This window comes from Prunus avium, chromosome 8, assembly GCF_965620075.1.
Source record: "Prunus avium chromosome 8, drPruAviu1.hap1.1, whole genome shotgun sequence".
Taxonomy (NCBI): Eukaryota; Viridiplantae; Streptophyta; class Magnoliopsida; order Rosales; family Rosaceae; genus Prunus; species Prunus avium.
The window spans coordinates 7,532,702-7,553,513 of record NC_142291.1 but is presented as its reverse complement, the minus strand read 5'-3'; the positions used below and the strand labels follow the sequence as shown (position 1 = coordinate 7,553,513).

The following is a 20,812-nucleotide window of genomic DNA, read 5'->3' as shown; positions in this document are numbered from 1 at the left end:
TAGAATTTTGATTGAAAGCTTTTGCACAACCAAAGACCGACAACTCTTGGAATTCTTTTTACTGTTGGAATTTAGCTATTTATATTGGATGTTCATTCGCTTGCTAGAGTGTATTTTGCTGGGTCTCTTTTCTATGGTTAGATGGATTCTCAAAGTGGTGATTTCTTCAATCTTTTGGGTTTAGATTTGAATCATAACAATCAGTATTCGAATCAGTGGCGGAGCCAGAAATTTATGTGTTGGGGGGCCAACATATAAACCAAACAAGACATTAAAAAATTTCACCTTTTCAACCTTAACAATGTTTGGAAAAATTAAAGGCAGAAAATAATTGTTTATTCAATTAGGTATCAAAATAACACTCGTCGTTTTTTCATATCTCGAAAACCATCTATGATTGAGTCAGTGCTAAACTTTTCTGCAATTTCCCTTTCGATGTACATAATCAAAGAGTCTATGAGAAATTTGTCTTCCATCTTGTTACGAAGCCTAGTTTTTACTATACGCATAGCAGAAAATGATCGCTCTGCAGTTGATGTAGAAACAGGAAGAGTTAGCACAAGCACAACCACTCTATAAACAAGTGGATATGTAGTTGATCTTCTAGTCGTTACCATCCATTGAGATAGATCAGAAATTGTTGACAAGTTTTTGAACTCTGGAAGTCTAACGACGTCACTCTCAAAATGTTGAAGTTGTCTTCTCAAACCTATCTTCTCATGATCTTCAAAGTCTTGCGGATAGAACTTATCTACCAATTGACAAATATCATCAATTCTAAAAGATTTATTCACTTCACGAGGATCCAAAGCCGACCCCAGAATAAGCAGCTCTGTTGTTTGATCACTAAATCTGCTATTTAATTCTTGAAGTTGAGAATCTATTGCAGCATAAAAAATATCTATCATGTAATAATGCTTAATCGTAAAATCATCTTGTTGATGGCGAGCTCGACCTCGTCTTGCAACATAACAAGCATTCATATCTAAGATATCTATGTTCCGTGCTTCACAAAAAGAATTCACATTGGTAAGCAAAGAATCCCATCCATCATCTCTTAATTCTTGGATGAGTGCTTTAGTGGAAGAAACAAGATTCATGGCATTTATGATGTCTTGGGATTGACATTGCAAAGCTTGACAAAGATCATTAGTGATCTCCATAAGTTCTTTCATAAGATGTAAGATAAAGACAAATTCATATGAAGTCATTGCCTCATAAGCTGCATCAGCATCTCCTCGTTGAGAATAAGTAGTTCCGTTATCAATTATATTAATTAGAACTGTGCATGTTGCACTAAACATATTTACCAAGCTTGTAATTGATTTCAAATGAGAACCCCAACGAGTATCGCCAGCATGTTGTAAGGTGCCAATTTGGTTCATTCCTTTCCCAGTCTCAAGCTCATCAATTGCAATCATGTGCTCAATTTCAGCAGCTTGAGCATTTTTCAGTTCATCATTACGCTTACATGAAGCACCAACAATATTGACAATAGAAGTCAATTTAGTGAAAAAGTGGTGAACATGAATAACTTCTCTTGATGATGCAATTAATGCCAATTGTAATCGATGTGCTAAACAATGAACATAGTAAGCATATGAGCAATCATTCAAAATCAAAGCTTGTAACCCATTCCATTCACCTCGCATGTTACTTGCACCATCGTATCCTTGTCCTCTAATATTTTGAATATTTAGTGAATTATGAGACAATATAGAGTATATACCTTTTTTCAGAGTTAATGCCTCAGTGTCTGACACATGAACAAGCCTAAAAAAACGCTCCTGAATAAGACCTTCTTTGTCAACAAATCGCAACACTATAGCCATTTGATCTCTCTTGGATTCATCACGCGCTTCATCAACAATTATACAAAACTTTGATTCCCCAATTTCTTCACAGATTGCTTTCTTCACTTTAGTTGAAAAAACATGTAAAATTTCTTTTTGGATCTGTGGTGATGTGTAAGAGGAATTTTTGGGAGCTTTAGCTAAGATAACTCCAGCAACTTTTTCATTATATGCAGCCAATATTTCTAACATTTGAAGAAAATTTCCACAATTGATTGAATTCTTTTTTTCATCATGGCCTCTAAAAGCACATCCTTGGAATGCAAGCCACCTGACTGCTTCAATTGTTGCCTTAAGTCGTAGTCGATTGTTTGCAATTTGTTGGGAAGAATAATTCTCAACGACTTTCTGTATATGCTGGGATTGATTTATCAAATCCAAACATGATATTTCAGCAATTTTATGAGGGGAGTTAGGATCTTTTCCCTCGTGATATAGAAAAGAACAATTTTTTCCATCTCTAACTTTCTTCCAACTTTGAAATCCCTCAAGAGTGAAAGCATTTTTCCCAATATGTCTAGATGGTTTGTTAAAAAGATAGCACGGTAGACAAAAAGCTGCATCTTTCACAGGTGAATATTCTAACCACGAAGGAAATAGTTTGAACCATGAACTTTAAAAGCTACGCTGATGAGTTATTGATCCTGATTTTGGATACTTGGAAAGTATAGGTTGGTATGGACCCACGTTAATGTAAGCTCGTCGAATTTCGTCACGTTGATTAACAGGATAATTCCATATTTGTGGACGTAGCCCTGGGTCGCGCTCTAAAGTACTAATATCAACTTCATTGTCAGTAGTCTCAATTCTTGGAGATCCAGAACGATTTTCAGATGCTACTGTCTCAATATTAGAATCAGGTACAAATGAGGTAACTTCAGCATGTTTTCTTTTGAAAAATCCATCAATTTTAGATTGTTTCTTCATCTACAAACCAATAACAAATTTTATTAAGAACATGATTCATAAATTATACCCAAAAAAAAATTATCATATTCTATGCATAGAACATATAAGATACGAAACATATAACTATAACAATGAAAACTTCAATTTTCACTCATATAAACATATACAAATATATTCTCATAAAAAGCAAATAAACAAAGGAAAAAAACTATGACTATGTAAAGTTATCTAACCTGGAATTAAAAATTTTGACGCAGGAGGTTGGAGAGCAAACAACCAAATTCAATTATTTTCTTTTGTTGTGTGTGGCTGCTTCGAACTAAGTTCATGTTGCTTCATATAGGAACAAAAATTAAAATCCCAATCGTTTTTTATCTGGGTAAAAGTCTACTTCCTATTTGATAAAGGAAATTCTGTGAAACTTTATTTGATTGGCTGCTTTTATTTTTTTATTAATATATTGATGGGACATTTAAAAAACTAAAGCTGGCGTGTGGATTCAAAACCTTTAGTCAAGTGGTGAATTATATATGCTTAATTTGGAAAGAGAAACACATCTTGAGGGGGCCACAAGCAAAATTATAATATATAATTCCTAAAATCTGTAGGAATAGAAGACCAAACATAAAATATTATAAAACTTTTGGGGGGGCCCAGGCCCCTTCAGGCCTTCAAATACCTCCGCCACTGATTCGAATGATGCCAATGATAATCAACATTCACTGGATGGCATGGCCAATCAATCTATAAAAGAAGAGTTGCAAACTCAATCAGCAAAATTTAAAAAGAAATAAAGTATTTATGACAAAAAGAAGTAAAGCATTTATGACTCTCCAAATTAGGGAGCTACTAAAATAGTTTTTTTTTTTTTTGGTTGTGTTTTTAGCTAAATTTTAGCTAAGAAATAGGGATCATGATTGTGGATGCTCTTATTGGGCATCTGTCATTCTGTAATGTTTACAATATTTACTGATAACATTTGTCCCTTTACAATTATTATTTTGTATATTCAAATCCGATGAAAGGATTACCTAAATCATTTTCTTAATCCAACTAAGTAAGTGAAAAAGAAAATGAAAACAAAACACTTCATGAATCGAGGCATACAAGGATTTTAACATATAGTAAGGAGAATCTCTTTGTGTAATTTTTTTAGTAAAGAATAAACTTAAAATGAAAACAAGGAGAATGTATTGGGCCAAAAACAAAGGAAGAAGAATATTAAGAGGGAGTGCCAACCAAAAGAAATGAGGTGTTTGATATGCTATTAATAGGGAGAATTAATTCTGATTAAGGCAGCTAATGATATGATTGAAAATAAATATGAATGTAAATGGCATATATTGTAATTTAGTTAATAATACTAGGAAAAATCCGTCTTACATGACAACCTATTTTAAATTTGGGTTATAAATAAAAATTTAAAAGTAGGTGGGTATGTGTCCAGAATTTCCTCGAGTTCTTCTTTTGTCTCCTCGTCATAGATTTTGTGCTTGACCAAAAGGTACGAGAGGAAAATTACTGAAGGCTTATCAGTAGAATGAATTTTTTTTTTTGCATGGTAGAGATCCTTCAGAATGAAAAGTGGTAGTTGATTTTCAAGCATCTTGGTGTACTTATATTTATATAGCTTTTTAATAAATATTTATCTTAGATTTTGTATAATTGGATTGGTTAATTGTACTAAATTTAATTTTTTTCATTTATAGGTGCTTAATTTTGGAAATACATGGAAAATAAAGAAGAAGTGCAGTTTTTGGTGTATAGAGAAATTCTGGTGGAAATCATCTCAATGGGCTTATGCAAATTTGTTGATGGATGGCAGCCCAAACTAAGGAGAAGGAAGCTGGGCTTGGAATCCAAATGCAAGTGGCGGGCTGATGTGGGAAGACTTACCTTTTTTTTTGTTAGATTGATTTTTATATATGATTTTTATATAGTTCCTTATTGTTGTAGGGGAGATCAACGTGAAGAATATCAAGGAGACAGAGAAGACAAGGCAAGAGAAAGGAAGCTCTAACTAGGGTTTTTCTAAACTCAGGCTATTTTTCATTGTGATTTCAATTATGATTATGAGAAACTAATTTTTTTAGCTAGGGCTATGATGTAGCCTAATCATGAATACTCAATTTCTTAGTTAATATTAATTTCAAGTTTTTCCCTTTTTATTGAGTAACTTTTGTTGTGCTTAATGTTTAATTTGGTTTGGATGTCTTATCATCATCTAAGTTGAATTAGTGTGATACAAGTTAGAGTAGATTGCCATACTTAACTTGAGTTCTGCTTCTTGCAATTGATACCATGAATGACTAATTGTAGATGCCATGCAGTTAGGGTTTGTGTGATTGCTACATAATTTCCATAGAGCTTAATGGGTCTTTATGTGTCGAATTCTCTAGATGCCACAGAGAATTGCATATAAAGATACTTTTGATGTAACCAGATGCCATGGCCATTGAATAATTTAGGGAAATTGATCATCAATAAGGGGAATTGCTTGGAATTGATTTGCTAAGGGATTAGAATTGGTTAAGGTGAAATCGGATGCTCTAGTGTCTTTCTCTCTTGGTTTTCCTAAATCCCTTGTGTTCTGCAACTATGTCTTTAATTTTAATTGCTTTCTTTAATTTTAGTTATTCTCAATTACAAATTCAAATCAATTTCATCCGTTAAAGTTTCTCAATGTAAACTTAGTTTCAGTTTAATTGGTAGGAATATTAAGAATTAAATCAATCCTTGTGGGACGATATCTGTGTTAAAAGTTGTTAAGTTTAATTAGTTTTAATTAAATAAAGCTGACATGGCCATGAAGAGACCAAGTCAAGCTGGAGTCCTAGAATATAGAAGTTGTGGTTTAGTCTGTTTACCACGTTCAAATTTGCTTCCGTTGCTTAAGGTAGTTGAACTCCACAAAATCTGCTGTTGTTGTGTTAGTGGTTATTGTGGAGATTGTTATTTTTGTAAGCTTTGTTTTTCATATATATAAGAGAGGAAAACTGCAGTATCTTCTACACTGCGAAATACTCTGTTCAAGCATCCTTTACGTTTAAGTTAATTTCAGTTTTTAACATTTGGTATCAGAGCCCCTTCTGGGTCTGAACAAACTTGAAAAAAGTGAACGATTGTGTCTTGCAGCAGCAAGAAACAATGGCAACTGACAAAGCCACTGAGAGTTATGTTCAACCAGCGATTCCACGATTTGATGGTCATTACGACCATTGGAGCATGCTGATGGAGAATTTTCTCAGGTCAAAGGAGTACTGGAATCTTGTGGAATCAGGAATTGACGCCCCAGCAGAGGGAGTTGTGTTGACTGAACAACAACAAAAGAGGGTTGCTGAACAGAAGCTGAAGGACTTGAAGGTGAAAAATTACCTTTTTCAGGCACTTGATCGATCCATCCTGGAGACTATACTCGAGAAGGAGACCTCCAAACAAATATGGGATTCTTTGAAGAAGAAATATGAAGGGTCAGATAGGGTGAAGCGTGCAGTGCTTCAAACTCTAACAAGGGATTTTGAAAATCTACAAATGAAATCAGGAGAGTCCATCACTGATTTCTTTGCTAGAACCCTGGGAATAGCAAGCAAGATGAGATCCAATGGTGGCACCATGGAAGAAGTCAAAGTTGTGGAGAAGATTATGAGATCATTGACTCCAAAATTTGACTACATTGTCTGTTCAATTGAGGAGGCAAAGAATGTTGCTGAGTTACGAGTTGATGAACTACAAAGCTCTTTGTTAGTGCATGAACAAAGACTTAACCGCACCACTGCCAGTGAAGAACAAACAGCTCTAAAAGCTTCCACTTTTTCTGAGCCCTCAAGTTCTAGAGGAGGAAGAGGTCGTGGAAGAGGTGGACGTGGTAGAGGAAGAGATGGTCGTGGTCATCGAGGTGGTGGACGGTCTGGACATAGAGATGATAGCAAGTCATCTCATGGTTTCAAAAGAGATGATGACTCTGAAGAAAAAGGAGCATATCACTTTGATAAGTCAAAAGTGGAGTGCTATAGATGTGGAAATTTTGGGCACTACAAGAATGAGTGCTATACGAAGTTACCAAAAGAAAAAGGTGAAAAGTCACACTTTGTGGAGAAAAAGAAAGAGGAAGAGACACTTTTGATGGCTTTTCATGCACTGACAGAAACTGATCAGGAGACATGGTATGTGGACACAGGCTGTAGCAATCACATGAGTGGATGTAAGTCTTCCTTTATTAATTTGGATGAAAGCTTTTACACGGTAGTAAGTTTTGGTGACAAATCAACAGTGAAAGTGATGGGTAAGGGAGATATTCAAATCAGAACCAAAAATGACTTTATTGAAACTATCTCCAATGTTTTTTATATTCCTGATTTGAAGACTAATTTGCTGAGTGCTGGTCAACTACAAGATAAAGGTTACAGGATTACTATCTATAAAGGAGAGTGTGAAGTATACGATCCAAAAAGGGGTTCCATTGCTGTTGTAAAAATGTCTTCCAACAGATTGTTTCCTTTGAAAATCAAGACTGTGCAGGCTTGCTTGTTTGCCAAAGAAGATGACCCGTGGAGATGGCACTACAGATATGGCCATTTGAATTTTAATGGTTTGAGAACACTTCACCAGAAAGGGATGGTCACTGGCTTACCTGAGATAACTCCTCCATCAAAGGTGTGTGAAGAATGCATCATTGGGAAGCACAAAAGAGACTCTTTTCCTAGTGGCAAGGCAACAAGGGCTCAATCAATCCTGGAGATGGTTCACTCTGATTTATGTGGACCAATAAATCCCATCTCAAATGGTAACAAGAAATATTTCATCTCCTTTACTGATGATTTTAGTAGAAAGACTTGGATCTATTTCTTGCAGGAAAAATCAGAAGCATTTGAAGCATTCAAAAGCTTCAAAGCTCTAGTTGAAAATGAATCAGAAAAGAAGATTAAAACACTAAGAACTGACCGTGGGGGAGAGTATTGTTCGAAGGAGTTTGAGGCATTTTGCAAAGAGAAAGGCATCAAGAGACAGTTGACTACTGCCTATACACCACAACAAAATGGTGTAAGTGAGAGGAAAAATCGCACCATTCTCAACATGGTTCGAAGTCTGCTAGTCAAAGGAAGAATTCCCAAGAATTTTTGGCCTGAAGCTGTGCTATGGTCAGTTCACATCTTAAACAGAAGTCCCACATTTTCTGTTAAGAATATGACTCCTCAAGAAGCTTGGAGTGGATTGAAACCTGCTGTTGATCACTTTAGGGTGTTTGGGTGCATAGCATATGCACACATCCCTGATGAGAAAAGAAAGAAGTTGGATGACAAAAGTGAAAAATGTGTTTTTCTTGGTGTAAGTGAAGTCTCAAAAGCATATAAACTGTACAATCCAGTTACAAAGAAGATAGTGATAAGCAGGGATGTGATATTTGATGAAGATACTATGTGGAATTGGTCTGAGAACAGATCGGTTCAACAACAAATTCCAGTCAATGATGATTCAGACAATGAAGAGGTAGCAGCAGCTCCTGACACTCAAGCCCAGCAGCCACCTCAACCTGAAGATCAGTCATCTCAACAGTTTGAAGAAGAGAGATACAATCTGAGAGATGAAAACTCAAGGAAGAGGCCAGCATGGATGATGGACTATGATGTAAGTTATTCAAGTTCTGATGATGAAAATGCTCACTTTGCATTACTTGTGGACAGTGATCCAATTACATATACTGAGGCTGTTAAAGAGGAGAAATGGAGGGAAGCAATGGACAATGAAATCAAGTCCATTGAGAAGAATCAAACTTGAGTTAACTGATCTTCCAAAGGGAAAGAAAACCATTGGTGTTAAATGGGTATTTAGAACAAAGTTGAACGAAAAAGGTGAAGTTGACAAGCACAAAGCTCGTTTGGTAGCTAAGGGCTACAAACAGAAGCATGGCATTGATTACAAAGAGGTGTTTGCCCCAGTTGCAAGGCATGACACGATCAGGTTAGTGATTTCCCTTGCAGCCCAAAATTCCTGGTCAATTTTTCAATTAGACGTGAAGTCCGCATTCTTGCATGGCAACCTGCAAGAGGAGGCATATATTGATCAACCACCTGGTTATGAGAGAAAAGGAGAAGAAGAGAAGGTGTTCAAACTGAAGAAAGCACTCTATGGACTGAAACAAGCACCTCGAGCTTGGTACAGTCGCATAGATGCTCACTTTGCTAAGCTTGGATTTCACAAATGTCCTTTTGAGCACACGCTTTATGTTAAGACTGAGGAAGGAGGTAAAATACTCATGGTATGCTTGTATGTTGATGACTTGATATTCACTGGAAATGATGCTAATATGTTTGATGAATTCAAGAAGTCTATGATGATGGAGTTTGAAATGACTGATCTGGGATTAATGCACTATTTTCTTGGATTGGAAGTCATTCAAACTACGGCTAGTAATTTCATCTACCAGAAAAAATATGCGCAGGATATTCTTAAAAGGTTTCAGATGGATGACTGCAAGCCATTTGGAACTCCAGCTGAACACGGCTTAAAGCTATGCAAAGACAAAGGTGGAAAGGAGGTTGACAGCACTTTCTATAAACAGATAATTGGGAGTCTAATGTACTTAACATACACGAGGCCTGACATCATGTATGCAGTGAGTCTTGTGAGCCGATATATGGAAAAGCCAACTGAAATGCATCTCAATGCAGCAAAGAGAATTCTCAGGTATGTAAAGGGGACAATTGACTATGGTGTGTTTTATAAAAGGGAAGATGGTTCTGTTTTTGTTGGGTACACAGACAGTGACTATGCAGGTGATATAGATGATCGTAAGAGCACTTCCGGTCACGCATTTCTGCTCAACTCTGGTGCAATATCGTGGTCCTCAAAGAAGCAACAGATTGTGACACTTTCCTCAACAGAAGCTGAGTATGTAGCAGCAGCTGCAAGCTCCTGTCAAGCTATGTGGCTCAGGAAAATATTTGAAGTGCTTGGTAATGTTCAAAAGGGACCAATGACCATCTACTGCGACAACATGTCAACTATCAAGCTATCAAGAAATCCAGTCATGCACGGGAGGAGTAAACACATTGATGTCCGTTTTCATTTTCTGCGTGATCTGTGTAGTGATGGGAAGATTGTACTTGAATATTGCAAGAGTGGGGAGCAGGTTGCAGACATCTTAACTAAGCCTTTGAAGCAGCCTGCATTTGAGAAGCTGAGAAGCATGTTGGGAGTTTGTTCACTTCGAAGCATTGAACAGGAAGATGATTATGTGATGGTGGAGAAATCCTGAATTGTTTTTCTTAAACTGTTTTTCGTAAAAATCAGTTTAAGGGAGGGTGTTAAAAGTTGTTAAGTTTAATTAGTTTTAATTAAATAAAGCTGACATGGCCATGAAGAGACCAAGTCAAGCTGGAGTCCTAGAATATAGAAGTTGTGGTTTAGTCTGTTTACCACGTTCAAATTTGCTTCCGTTGCTTAAGGTAGTTGAACTCCACAAAATCTGCTGTTGTTGTGTTAGTGGTTATTGTGGAGATTGTTATTTTTGTAAGCTTTGTTTTTCATATATATAAGAGAGGAAAACTGCAGTATCTTCTACACTGCGAAATACTCTGTTCAAGCATCCTTTACGTTTAAGTTAATTTCAGTTTTTAACATTTGGTATCAGAGCCCCTTCTGGGTCTGAACAAACTTGAAAAAAGTGAACGATTGTGTCTTGCAGCAGCAAGAAACAATGGCAACTGACAAAGCCACTGAGAGTTATGTTCAACCAGCGATTCCACGATTTGATGGTCATTACGACCATTGGAGCATGCTGATGGAGAATTTTCTCAGGTCAAAGGAGTACTGGAATCTTGTGGAATCAGGAATTGACGCCCCAGCAGAGGGAGTTGTGTTGACTGAACAACAACAAAAGAGGGTTGCTGAACAGAAGCTGAAGGACTTGAAGGTGAAAAATTACCTTTTTCAGGCACTTGATCGATCCATCCTGGAGACTATACTCGAGAAGGAGACCTCCAAACAAATATGGGATTCTTTGAAGAAGAAATATGAAGGGTCAGATAGGGTGAAGCGTGCAGTGCTTCAAACTCTAACAAGGGATTTTGAAAATCTACAAATGAAATCAGGAGAGTCCATCACTGATTTCTTTGCTAGAACCCTTGAAAACTTATCCCCACGATTCATACTTTAATATTGATTCCTTCCTCACATCATCACATGTTGTCTCGTACCATTACATTAAAATATTTAAGTTTTATAAAAATAGCATTTAAAAAAAGTAACCTGCCATTGGAAGCACAATCGACAAAAGCTTAAGGAGAATGTAGAGTCTAGTGCCATTGTCATGGTTGGTTTCCATTGCCCCTAACCCACAAGTATTTGTCTATACATTAATACTATATAAATGATAGATTGAATAATATTATTGTGTTTATTAATTAATGATTTAATTTTATTGGGCTTTTAAAATATTGGGATTGTGAAAATAAAGCCAAAAACGTCATGGCCCATATAGGCCCAACCTATAAGCCCAAAATTGTGTGGCCCTTAGGTAGGGGTTGGGCTTGGTATATTTAATATAGGGCAGGGCTTGACCCGACTCATTCACTCCTTAGGGCTGAAAAAGCCCGTAACTAGGAAGGGCTTGGACTCACACCTCTTAGGGTAGGGCAATTTTACACGCCTAATGTAGGCTTGCTCATTACCCCGTCATTGGCACTCCCTTTAACCGTTAGAGGGAGTGCCAACCAAAAGAGGTATTTTATATTCTATTAATTATTGGCGTGATTTGTGGACCATTGACTTTCCTTGTACACCAAAGATTCCCATATTAATTATAATTGATTTACTTTAATTCTTGATTTCCTACTGTAAATAGAAATAGGAATTTATTATTTTATTTGGCCACTAAGGCTTCGTTGTATTATAAATTTGACCTTCTACAAGGAGAGTAAGATATAAAAAAATTTCACAAACAAATACTCTCATAGTTTCTCATATTTTAGCATGGTATCAGAGTATCAATTTTGGGATTGTTGACTCTAGTTTCAAACCCTCGCTGCCACCATGGGGAAGGATGATTTTTCATTCTTCACGGAGGTAGCACCATCGACACCACCTCTCCTTCTCACTCGACCTTAGCCGAATTGAGTGCTCAGATGGCTCAGTTCCTAAAGATGAAAAACCAGACCTCGACTGTCACATCCCGGATCGGCTCCGCCGTAGCACGATATTGTCCGCTTTGGGCCCCCCCTCTCTGGCCCTCACGGTTTTGTTTATGGGAGCTCACGACCAACTTCCCAGTGGGTCACCCATCATGTGATTGCTCTGGCCCCCAACTCGCTTAACTTCGGAGTTCCTATGACTCCGAAGCTAGTGAGCTCCCAAAAGGCCTCGTGCTAGATGGATGCGGGTGTGTACATATAAGGCACATCACCCCCTCTCCGTTGGTCGATGTGGGATCTTACAATCCACCCCCTTAAGGGCCCGACGTCCTCGTCGGCACACTCACACCACACGGCAGAGTGGCTCTGATACCAAATTGTCATATCCCGGATCGGCTCCGCCGTAGCACGATATTGTCCGCTTTAGGCCCCCCCTCTCTGGCCCTCACGGTTTTGTTTCTGGGAGCTCACGACCAACTTCCCAGTGGGTCACCCATCCTGGGATTGCTCTGGCCCCCAACTCGCTTAACTTCGGAGTTCCTATGACTCCGAAGCCAGTGAGCTCCCAAAAGGCCTCGTGCTAGATGGATGCAGGTGTGTACATATAAGGCACATCACCCCCTCTCCGTTGGTCGATGTGGGATCTTACATCGACCCTAGCTGAATTGAGTGCTGAGATGGCTTAGTTCCTAAAGATGTAGAACTAGACCTTGAACCCGATCCTGACTCAGGATCCGATCCCGACCCCGAACCCGATCTTGACTCAAGATCCGACCAAGACCCCAATCTTCGAAGAATTGATTTCCAGAAAGACCTAGACCCTGAATTTGCCTCAGATTCTGACCTAAATATAGACTCCAACCCAGACTCATATCTTGACTCTGGCTCAGATTCCGATCCAGATTCATACTCAACCTATATCCTATGCATCTTTCACTGCAAAGATTATGACTTCCCGACCAACAACCACGACACATGGACGAGATTGCGCATCTTGTGGTGATCTGAGACACACTTATGAGACTTCTTTCAAATTGCATGGCTACCTTGAATGGTGTGCTACTCTCAAAGATCAAACACAATGCGATACTGCTAGTAATGGTACTGGTTATGGATTCCATACTTCGGATAAGAGTGATTCCACATGCTAGATAATTGATTCCGGTGCAACTGATCATATGACGTTTGATCCTGATGATTTTCTGAATACTACCCAACCCAGACGAACTTGTATTGCTAACGCCAATGGAGTTACATATCATGTAACAGGGGCTGGCACTGTTACTCTCTCATCCACTCTCTCATTATTTAATACTTTACTTGTTCAATTTATATCCAATAAATTGATGTTTGTTGCTGAGATTATTGAACAATTAAATTGTTATGTACTAATTACCCGAATTTTTATTCGCTTTAGGATATTCACACTAAGGAAATTCTTGGTCGTGGTACTAAGCCATGTGGGCTCTATTATATGGATGACTTCAGTCCCAGCATGGCTAACAGTGGACGCATCCCTCTAATAGCAAACCAAAGCAAATTTGATTATGACACCGTCGATTAGGACATTCGTCTTTGAGTTGTACGAAGCATCTTCTGCTGGATTTATTCTCAGATTTCAAGTTCTCCGACTTCAAATGTGGCACATGTATTTTGGCCAAGAGTCATCGTGTGCCCTATCCGTTGAATACGAGCAAGTTTACTACTCTGTTTACATTAATTCACTCTGATGTCTGGAGACCCTCACGTTTACATTAATTTACTCTGATGCCGAAAGAGCCTGTCACTTGGAAGGGCTTGGGCTCACAACTGTTAGGGTCCGGCTATTTTATAGGCCTAATGTAGGCTTGCTCATTTCCTTGTTGTTGGCACTCCTTCTAACTGTTAGAGGGAGTGCCAACCAAAAGAGGTGTTTTATATTATATTAATAGGGATAATTAATTATAATTAAGGCAATTAATGACATAATTGAAAATAAATATGAAGGTAAATGACATGTATTGTAATTTAGTTAATAATACTAGGACAAATCTATCTTACATGACCACCTATTTTAAATTTGGATTTTAAGTAAAGATTTAAAAGTGGGTGGGGATCTCCTAGTTGTAAGGGCCTATATTGGAAGAACTTGAAAAAAAATACTCTAGTTTCTTCCAAGTCTTATGTTCTTTTTACTTCCAACTTTAGAAGTTGCATCCTTTAATCAAATTGATTGTCAAATTTGAATTTGAAGCATGCCTCGTGTAGCTCTGTGATTTTGCGTGATTTGGGGGAGAGGGGGTGGTGGTGGAAGGACACATGAAACTCTCTCATTATGATTTGCTTTGGAATTGGATGGTGCTTAAACGAAAACTCTGATGAATAGAGCTGTTTATTGATATAAAATATGGATGGTTACAATGATGGTGCTCAAAAAACTTTGACCAAGCCTCAAAGTTTCTTGATGATATAGGTACGTGAAAACCTAAGAAAACAATGACAATTTAACTAAGTTTGGTTTAAGAGGAAATTTAAATAGCATTTTGCTTTGATTTTTGGTTGAGACGTTGAGTGTCCTAAAACACGAAGTCTGGTCTTCTATTTATAGATGAACATTGTTGCCTTCAAAAGTTGTCGAGCCTTGCGGCCACAGCCCAACTTGTTGCGTAAGCTGCCTCTTGCCATCACGTCATGCCTCGATCATTGGTTTCGAGGTTATAGATTGGTTCCTAGGCTTCCAAACTAAGTTGCACAAGTTCCAAAAACTAGCTAAACGTACGCCACATCATCTCTTTTGCCTTCTGCATGGTGCACTGCTCAAGATTCCTCGCGTGATGTTGTTTTCCAAAAGTCAGTTCTTACAATTTTTACTCGATGAGGTACAAATTACTGAGCCTTGATTTTGATCGAGCTTCATCGTAAAATCTGGATGGGCCCAAAGTTTAGGTTGTTTGTTTGTCACTCATAGGCCAAGACCTCGGCCACAAGCTTTTGGATCATAAAGACAATTTTGGTTTGGCAGTTTGGACATTCTTTGCATATTAGGCCAACGCCGGCTACTAGGGCCGAGTCCATTGCGTTACGGATGTGGGTGTTTGGGCTCAATCCCTTAGTTTCTCTTCTAGGCCCAACACTATATTAATAGGCTTTTGCCACGTCATTTCTACTATGTGGACCCAAGGGGAAAAATTTCTAGTGTAAACACTAAGGGCCCGTTCGGTAATATTTTTAGACACCGTTTTTCGTTTTCGTTTTCATTTCCTGTTTTTCAGCAAATACACGTTCGGTGGATCATTTTCGTTTTCCCTCACAAAATGTTTTCTGAAAACAAATACAACTTTGTGAGCAAAAGTTGAAAAATGATAAAATGTGTTTTTTTCAATTTCAACGTTTTCGTTTTCTGAAGATATGAAAATTCTTTCTTTCTTTCTCCAATCAACTGAGGAGCACCACTATGGAAACCATCTCCTCCGACCCAGACCCATAGTCTTCAACAACCAATGCTAACCTTGAGTTCAGGCTGGTCTACACATTCCAATATGCCACGCCGGCGCCGGCGACTGATGCTGGAGAACCACCAAACAGTGAAATTAAGAAGAGAGAAGAGACATAAATGATTTTTTTTTTTTACTGAGAGTAAGGACAGATACAATACATCAAGGTGGGATCTAGGAAGGAAGAAGAAAAGAGAAAGCAGAGAAGAGGAAGAAAAAAAGAACAAAAAGAAACGGGTCTGGGGGAAGGAAGAAGAAAAGAGAGGAGAGGAGGAAGAAAGAAAGAAAAAAGGTGGTCTGGGAAGGAAGAAGAAAGAGAAAGAAGAAAAAGGAGAAAAAGGAGAAAAAATAAAAAATAAAAGTATATAAGATAATTTTACCCTTTAAAATTAGAATTTTGTATTTGTTATTGTTTATAATAATTTCAGCCTTTTAAAAATATCATATTTTTTTGGGATAAATTATTTATTTTTCATTGTTTATGTTACCAAACACGTTTTCATAGTTTTTGTTTTCTGAGATTGTATTCTAATTAAGCTATCAGATGCATTCTGAAATCCTGAAAATGCAAATTTGTTTTCTCATTTTGATTCTCTGAAAATATTCTCCGAAAACGTTACCAGACTGGCCTTAATATTTCATTCATTTTCTATTGTCTAGTTTTTCTTCCATGTACATATCATAGATGTTTGGTTTTCACTTGAGCATGTTATAAATCATTTTGGACTATTGATCAAGTTGATGCTTGCACAATGAAACAAATGGATCAAAGGCGTTGAGAGATGTTACGTATATTGATACAACACAATCTACGACATTAAAAGACTTAACACATGGATCAATATTTTTTTTCTTCTCCTTTTGACAGACCAACATGATAGATGCCATGAATGAGGAACATTTGAAGGAATACTTAATGAACATACCAGATGAGTTGAAGACAATGAAGATCCACAAGAGCAACAACTCTAAGCAAAGAGTAAATCACCTATGCTTTTTCTACATCCACAATTGTTTGCAGATCCAAAGGTAAACGCCTAAATGCTCAACCTCTAATGGCATTATGGCTTCGGTTTGGCAGTTCCACAAGGAAGAGGAACAACAGATATAAAAGCAATTGTTAGAATTTTAGGACATAGATAAATGAATTGTGTAATTGTTTGTTTGAATCATACTTGTCGTTTGGCTTGTTTATATGCTACATAGAATTGTGCATTTCATGAAAAGAATTTAATTGAAAACTACAAAACAAAGTCGGTATAGCTAAGCGTTCGTATTGTGAATGTAATTAGGCAACACATTTGTAGTGTTTGAAGTGAGGATAGACCCAACGACTAGCTAATGTTCTTGCTTATGAATCTCTTATATTTAATGAGAGTGTTAGTTGGATTGGCTCAGACTTTTGTATACCATATGTGTGTGAGTTTCCTCCTTTCCCTTCCTAACTTTGGCCAAAAGAAAAAAAATACCTTGTATAATCATCCTCAATGAATAAAGTATCAAGTTCTATACATAAAAAAATAAAAAGCAAAAACGAAAAACAAAATTGAAAGAGTTCTTGTTTCACCAAAAAATAGCTTCCCTTCAAAATTTGGAAAGGGTTAACTGTTGATTTACCCCCTAAATTTGTACGCTACTTTCAATTTCACCCTTGCCGTCTAAATATTCAACATTTCATCCAATTTTATGTTAAATTAAAAAAAAATTAAAAAAAAATTTGAAGAAAAAGAAAACAGACAAAAAAAAAATCTTGGGGACCCACAAACCTAGAACCTAGCGCCACTACCCTTCCCCCGTTTTCTTCTCCCCTATTCCCCAATGACCACCACCCACAAGCGACCCCCCACCCCCACCCACAAGACCTTGCCTCCTTCCCCCTTTTGTTTTTTTACACCCCCAACCTTGTTTTCTTCTCCCCCATGACCACCACCCGCGATAGACCCCTCCCCCTTTCTATTTTCTTCACCCCAGACCCATCCCCCCTTTTGCTGTTGCCGCCTTCCCTCTCTCTCTCTCTCTCTCTCTCTCTCTCTCTCTCTCTGTGTGTTTTTTAAATTATAACAAAGGAGTCGATGTATTATAACAAAGGGACTGAGAGACGAGCTCCATATTCAAAGCCATGGAGACGAAGCTCGAATCCGAGAGGATTTTGGTGGCATCGAGGACGACTTGGTTGGGGAGGGCAGATGAGTGAGATGTGGATAAGAGAGACAAAGCATAGAAGGGGAGAGATACGAGAGGAAGAGAGAGCAGAACAGAAGACGGAGGGGGAGGCAGAGGTTGAGTGGGTGAGCCCTCTTTTTATTAAAATGATTTTTTGTTTTCATTTAAGATTTCATATTATTTTATTTTATAGTTTTTAATTTTTTAAAATATATAAATGGACTAATTTGTCTTCATATTTAACGGCAAATGGATGAACCATTGAGGTTTAAGAGCATCTCCAGGAGACTCTCCAAATTTTATCCAAATTCTAATTAAAGTAACTAGAAAGCTAAAATAGCTAACCACTTAAAAGCTGGTTCCTCCAGCAGACTCTCTATTTTAGCTAACCTCGAATATTTTATTATTTCTTAAAATTTAAACATTTAAGCATACCTACTTTTCCAACGGCTAGTTTTTTTTTTCTTTCCAAAATGACATATTGTCTAACTATAAATAAGAACATATCTTCACTCATTTCCCTTCATCTACCAAAAACAAAAAACAAATTCCTTCTTCATTTCTCATTATTTTATTTGAATTCCATTTTCTCATTAGTTCTTACTATTATTTATGGCACGTTGTTCTATAGCAAGTCGTTTTCTACGTAGTATTGTCTTCGACAACGATGTCCTTGATGACCAATATGAAGATGATTTGCTTGCACGTATAGAAGCAGCGAATCTAGCCAATGAAGGACAACCATCAAGACGTCGTGGTTCTATTGAAAGTCGTGTTGTCGTTCCACGCAACATAGCTCGAGGTGGTCAAAATCTTTATGAAGACTATTTCGCTGATCCACCTGTATTTCCTGACCATTTATTTCGGAGGAGGTTCCGAATGAGTCGCAACATTGTTCTTCGACTTAAAAACGCGGTGGAAAATTATGATCCTTACTTTATTCAACGAAGGAATGCCGCTGGACTTCTCGGTTTATCATCCCTTCAAAAGATTACAGCCGCACTAAAGATGCTTGCTTATGGCAATGCCGCTGATAACTTGGATGAATATGTGAGGATTGGAGAAAGCACTGCTTTAGAGAGTTTGAAAAGATTTGTCAAGGCAATTGTTGCAACCTTTGGTGATGAGTACTTGAGATCGCCAAACACCAATGACATCACAAGATTGCTTGCAATTGGGGATCAACGACACTTTCCTGGGATGTTGGGGAGCATTGATTGCATGCATTGGAGATGGAAAAATTGTCTATCTGCTTGGCAAGGTATGTATTCTGGTCACTTCCATGAACCAACAATTATTTTAGAAGCTGTGGCTTCATATGATCTTTGGATATGGCATGCCTTTTTTGGGTTACCAGGATCCCATAATGATATTAATGTCTTAGACCGATCTTCCGTTTTCAATGAACTGGCTGAAGGTCGCGCTCCTCCAATCAACTATTCAATTAATGGTAACGATTATACCATGGGATATTATCTTGCTGATGGTATATTCCATTTGAAGATCTATTGCAGACTCTGCATTTCCACCCAATGGATTTTTACCCTTTCTCTGGCTTGCCAATTTCTTTGCAGCCTTTTTACCTTCTGGCCTTTCTATACATCTAGATTCTTGAGAATCTTCCCCTAAATTGACTGCACATGGAATGGAAGGAGAAGAAGATGCAGGGCTTGCATTTGGACTAGTCTTGGATTTTTTCTTGCTATTTTCAGTAGTCCATTTAGGTTGATCCTTCAATAGATGCCAACAATGCTCATACACAAATGTTGATCCCATGAGTTGTTGATACATCTCTTTTGCTTGTAAGATCTGCACAGTGGACATTGGCTTTCATATGTAAATGGCATATTCGGTATTAAACTAACAGACATCAAGTATCAAGCGTGCAAATATTCTCACATGCATCTACATATATATTGGCTAATGTAAGACTTTTTAGCAAGAGAAAATATTTAACAATTAAAACAAGCAAGGGTTAGAACTTCTAAGTAAATGGCATAGGCGAGAAGATTACCCTGTCTTTTTCATTGACACCACTTTGAGACCTCCCTTCAATCTTGGCCATGTATCCACAGAATTTATTCACTGAGAGTTGAATTCCTGACCAACGGTGTAGAAGAGAATTGGAATTGCGTTCAGAAGTAAACTTTTTCTCTGCCATCCAATACTCCCGAATTCTATTCCAATAAGTAGAACTCCTTTGTTCGTTGCCATGCACTGGATCTAAGCTAACATTGAGCCATGCAGACACAAGAAGCATATCTTCTTCAACAACAAAATTCTTAGCTCTTTGTGGTTTCTTGGTGGTTGGTATAACTGGAACAATCACTTGAGGCATGTCATTGTCACCTTCATTTTGGTTTGTAGGCGTGCAACCAAATGTTGAAAATGGATCATTAAGGTCTACCTGACCGTTGAGGATGTTGGCATAATATGTATTATCTACAGAATCCATCTAACAATTTGCAGAGAAGCACATTAATTTTTTTTCTTTTCACAGAAGCACAATTTGCAAATCTAGAGAAAGATAGGCCCTAGCAAATAAATCACCTCATATTTAAACATGGAAGCGGCTGTTGTAGCAGGTTAAGGCCATTGTTTTGCTGCTCCCAGTTATGAACCTCCTCTGCTACGGCCTTCTCCTTCTCCTTGATCTATTCACAAATTGGGCATAGGATAACAGAAACCATAAAAATAAAATTACAAAGAAGCAAAATAATTAAAGACATATGATGGCACAATTTGCAGAAATTGCAGCAGAATTTATCCAACAATTCAAGTACTTTTAAATACTTTCCCCTAAACCCTTGTAGAAATTGTATCATATACAAACCCAAATACTTTCCCCTAAACCCAAATTGTAGAAATTGCAGACGAACTTGTTAATTTGAAGCACAAACCCAAACCCTTCCAAGCAAAAACCTAGAAACCCAGAAACCTATATACAAATTTCAAGTAATTAAAAGGGAATTTTCAAATCTCACCTGGAAACACCACTTCAGAGTTCAAAGAGGGTGGAGAAACAGAGAAAATAGAGATTGAGATGGAGACTTTGACAGAGAGAATAGAGATGGCAATGGAGACTTTGACGGAGAGAATAGAGAGAAACGATGAAGTTTTGGGTTTGGCGAGCCTTGAATTTCTCTCTCCTCCTCTCTACATGTAGCGAGCCAAAATAGCGATAGCCAAAATGGCGAGAGAAGTAGCGAAGCTGCTGGAGGGTTGTTTTTCCTTCTTTTTTGCTAAAATAGCTAGGGATAAGGGAGTAGCGATGCTCCTTAAGAGA

At 37.7% G+C, this 20,812-nt stretch overlaps 3 protein-coding genes across 3 annotated transcripts; 1 reads left to right on the top strand and 2 right to left on the bottom strand.

Annotated features, from left to right (window-relative positions):
- Window positions 1–350: 350 nt before the first annotated feature.
- On the bottom strand, window positions 351–2,780 carry LOC110759603 (uncharacterized). The gene is made up of 2 exons (XM_088245735.1): window positions 2,541–2,780; window positions 351–2,210 (listed from the first exon to the last, which is right to left on the bottom strand). The coding sequence occupies exons 1-2, from the start codon at window positions 2,778–2,780 to the stop codon at window positions 351–353; spliced, it is 2,100 nt and encodes a 699-aa protein (XP_088101861.1).
- A 15,282-nt stretch (window positions 2,781–18,062) lies between these two features.
- Window positions 18,063–20,697, bottom strand: LOC110759602 (glutathione S-transferase T3-like). Its single transcript, XM_088246296.1, has 4 exons — window positions 20,511–20,697; window positions 20,077–20,180; window positions 19,541–19,981; window positions 18,063–19,335 (listed from the first exon to the last, which is right to left on the bottom strand). The coding sequence occupies exons 2-4, from the start codon at window positions 20,089–20,091 to the stop codon at window positions 18,967–18,969; spliced, it is 825 nt and encodes a 274-aa protein (XP_088102422.1). The 5' UTR covers window positions 20,092–20,180; window positions 20,511–20,697; the 3' UTR covers window positions 18,063–18,966.
- Window positions 18,139–18,893, top strand: LOC110747209 (uncharacterized). The gene is made up of 2 exons (XM_088245734.1): window positions 18,139–18,728; window positions 18,884–18,893. The coding sequence occupies exons 1-2, from the start codon at window positions 18,139–18,141 to the stop codon at window positions 18,891–18,893; spliced, it is 600 nt and encodes a 199-aa protein (XP_088101860.1).
- Window positions 20,698–20,812: the final 115 nt, after the last annotated feature.

What these genes read in the sequence shown, in the direction of transcription:
- LOC110759603 (XM_088245735.1), bottom strand. Translation starts at nt 2,780, where the DNA reads ATGAAGAAACAATCTAAAATTGATGGATTTTTCAAAAGAAAACATGCT. An exon ending in TTCGACGAGCTTACATTAAC is followed by an intron (nt 2,211 to 2,540) that starts GTGGGTCCATAC and finishes AATCAATCCCAG; the next exon opens with CATATACAGAAAGTCGTTGA.
- LOC110747209 (XM_088245734.1), top strand. Translation starts at nt 18,139, where the DNA reads ATGGCACGTTGTTCTATAGCAAGTCGTTTTCTACGTAGTATTGTCTTC.
- LOC110759602 (XM_088246296.1), bottom strand. An exon ending in GTGTCAATGAAAAAGACAGG is followed by an intron (nt 19,336 to 19,540) that starts GTAATCTTCTCG and finishes TCCACTGTGCAG; the next exon opens with ATCTTACAAGCAAAAGAGAT.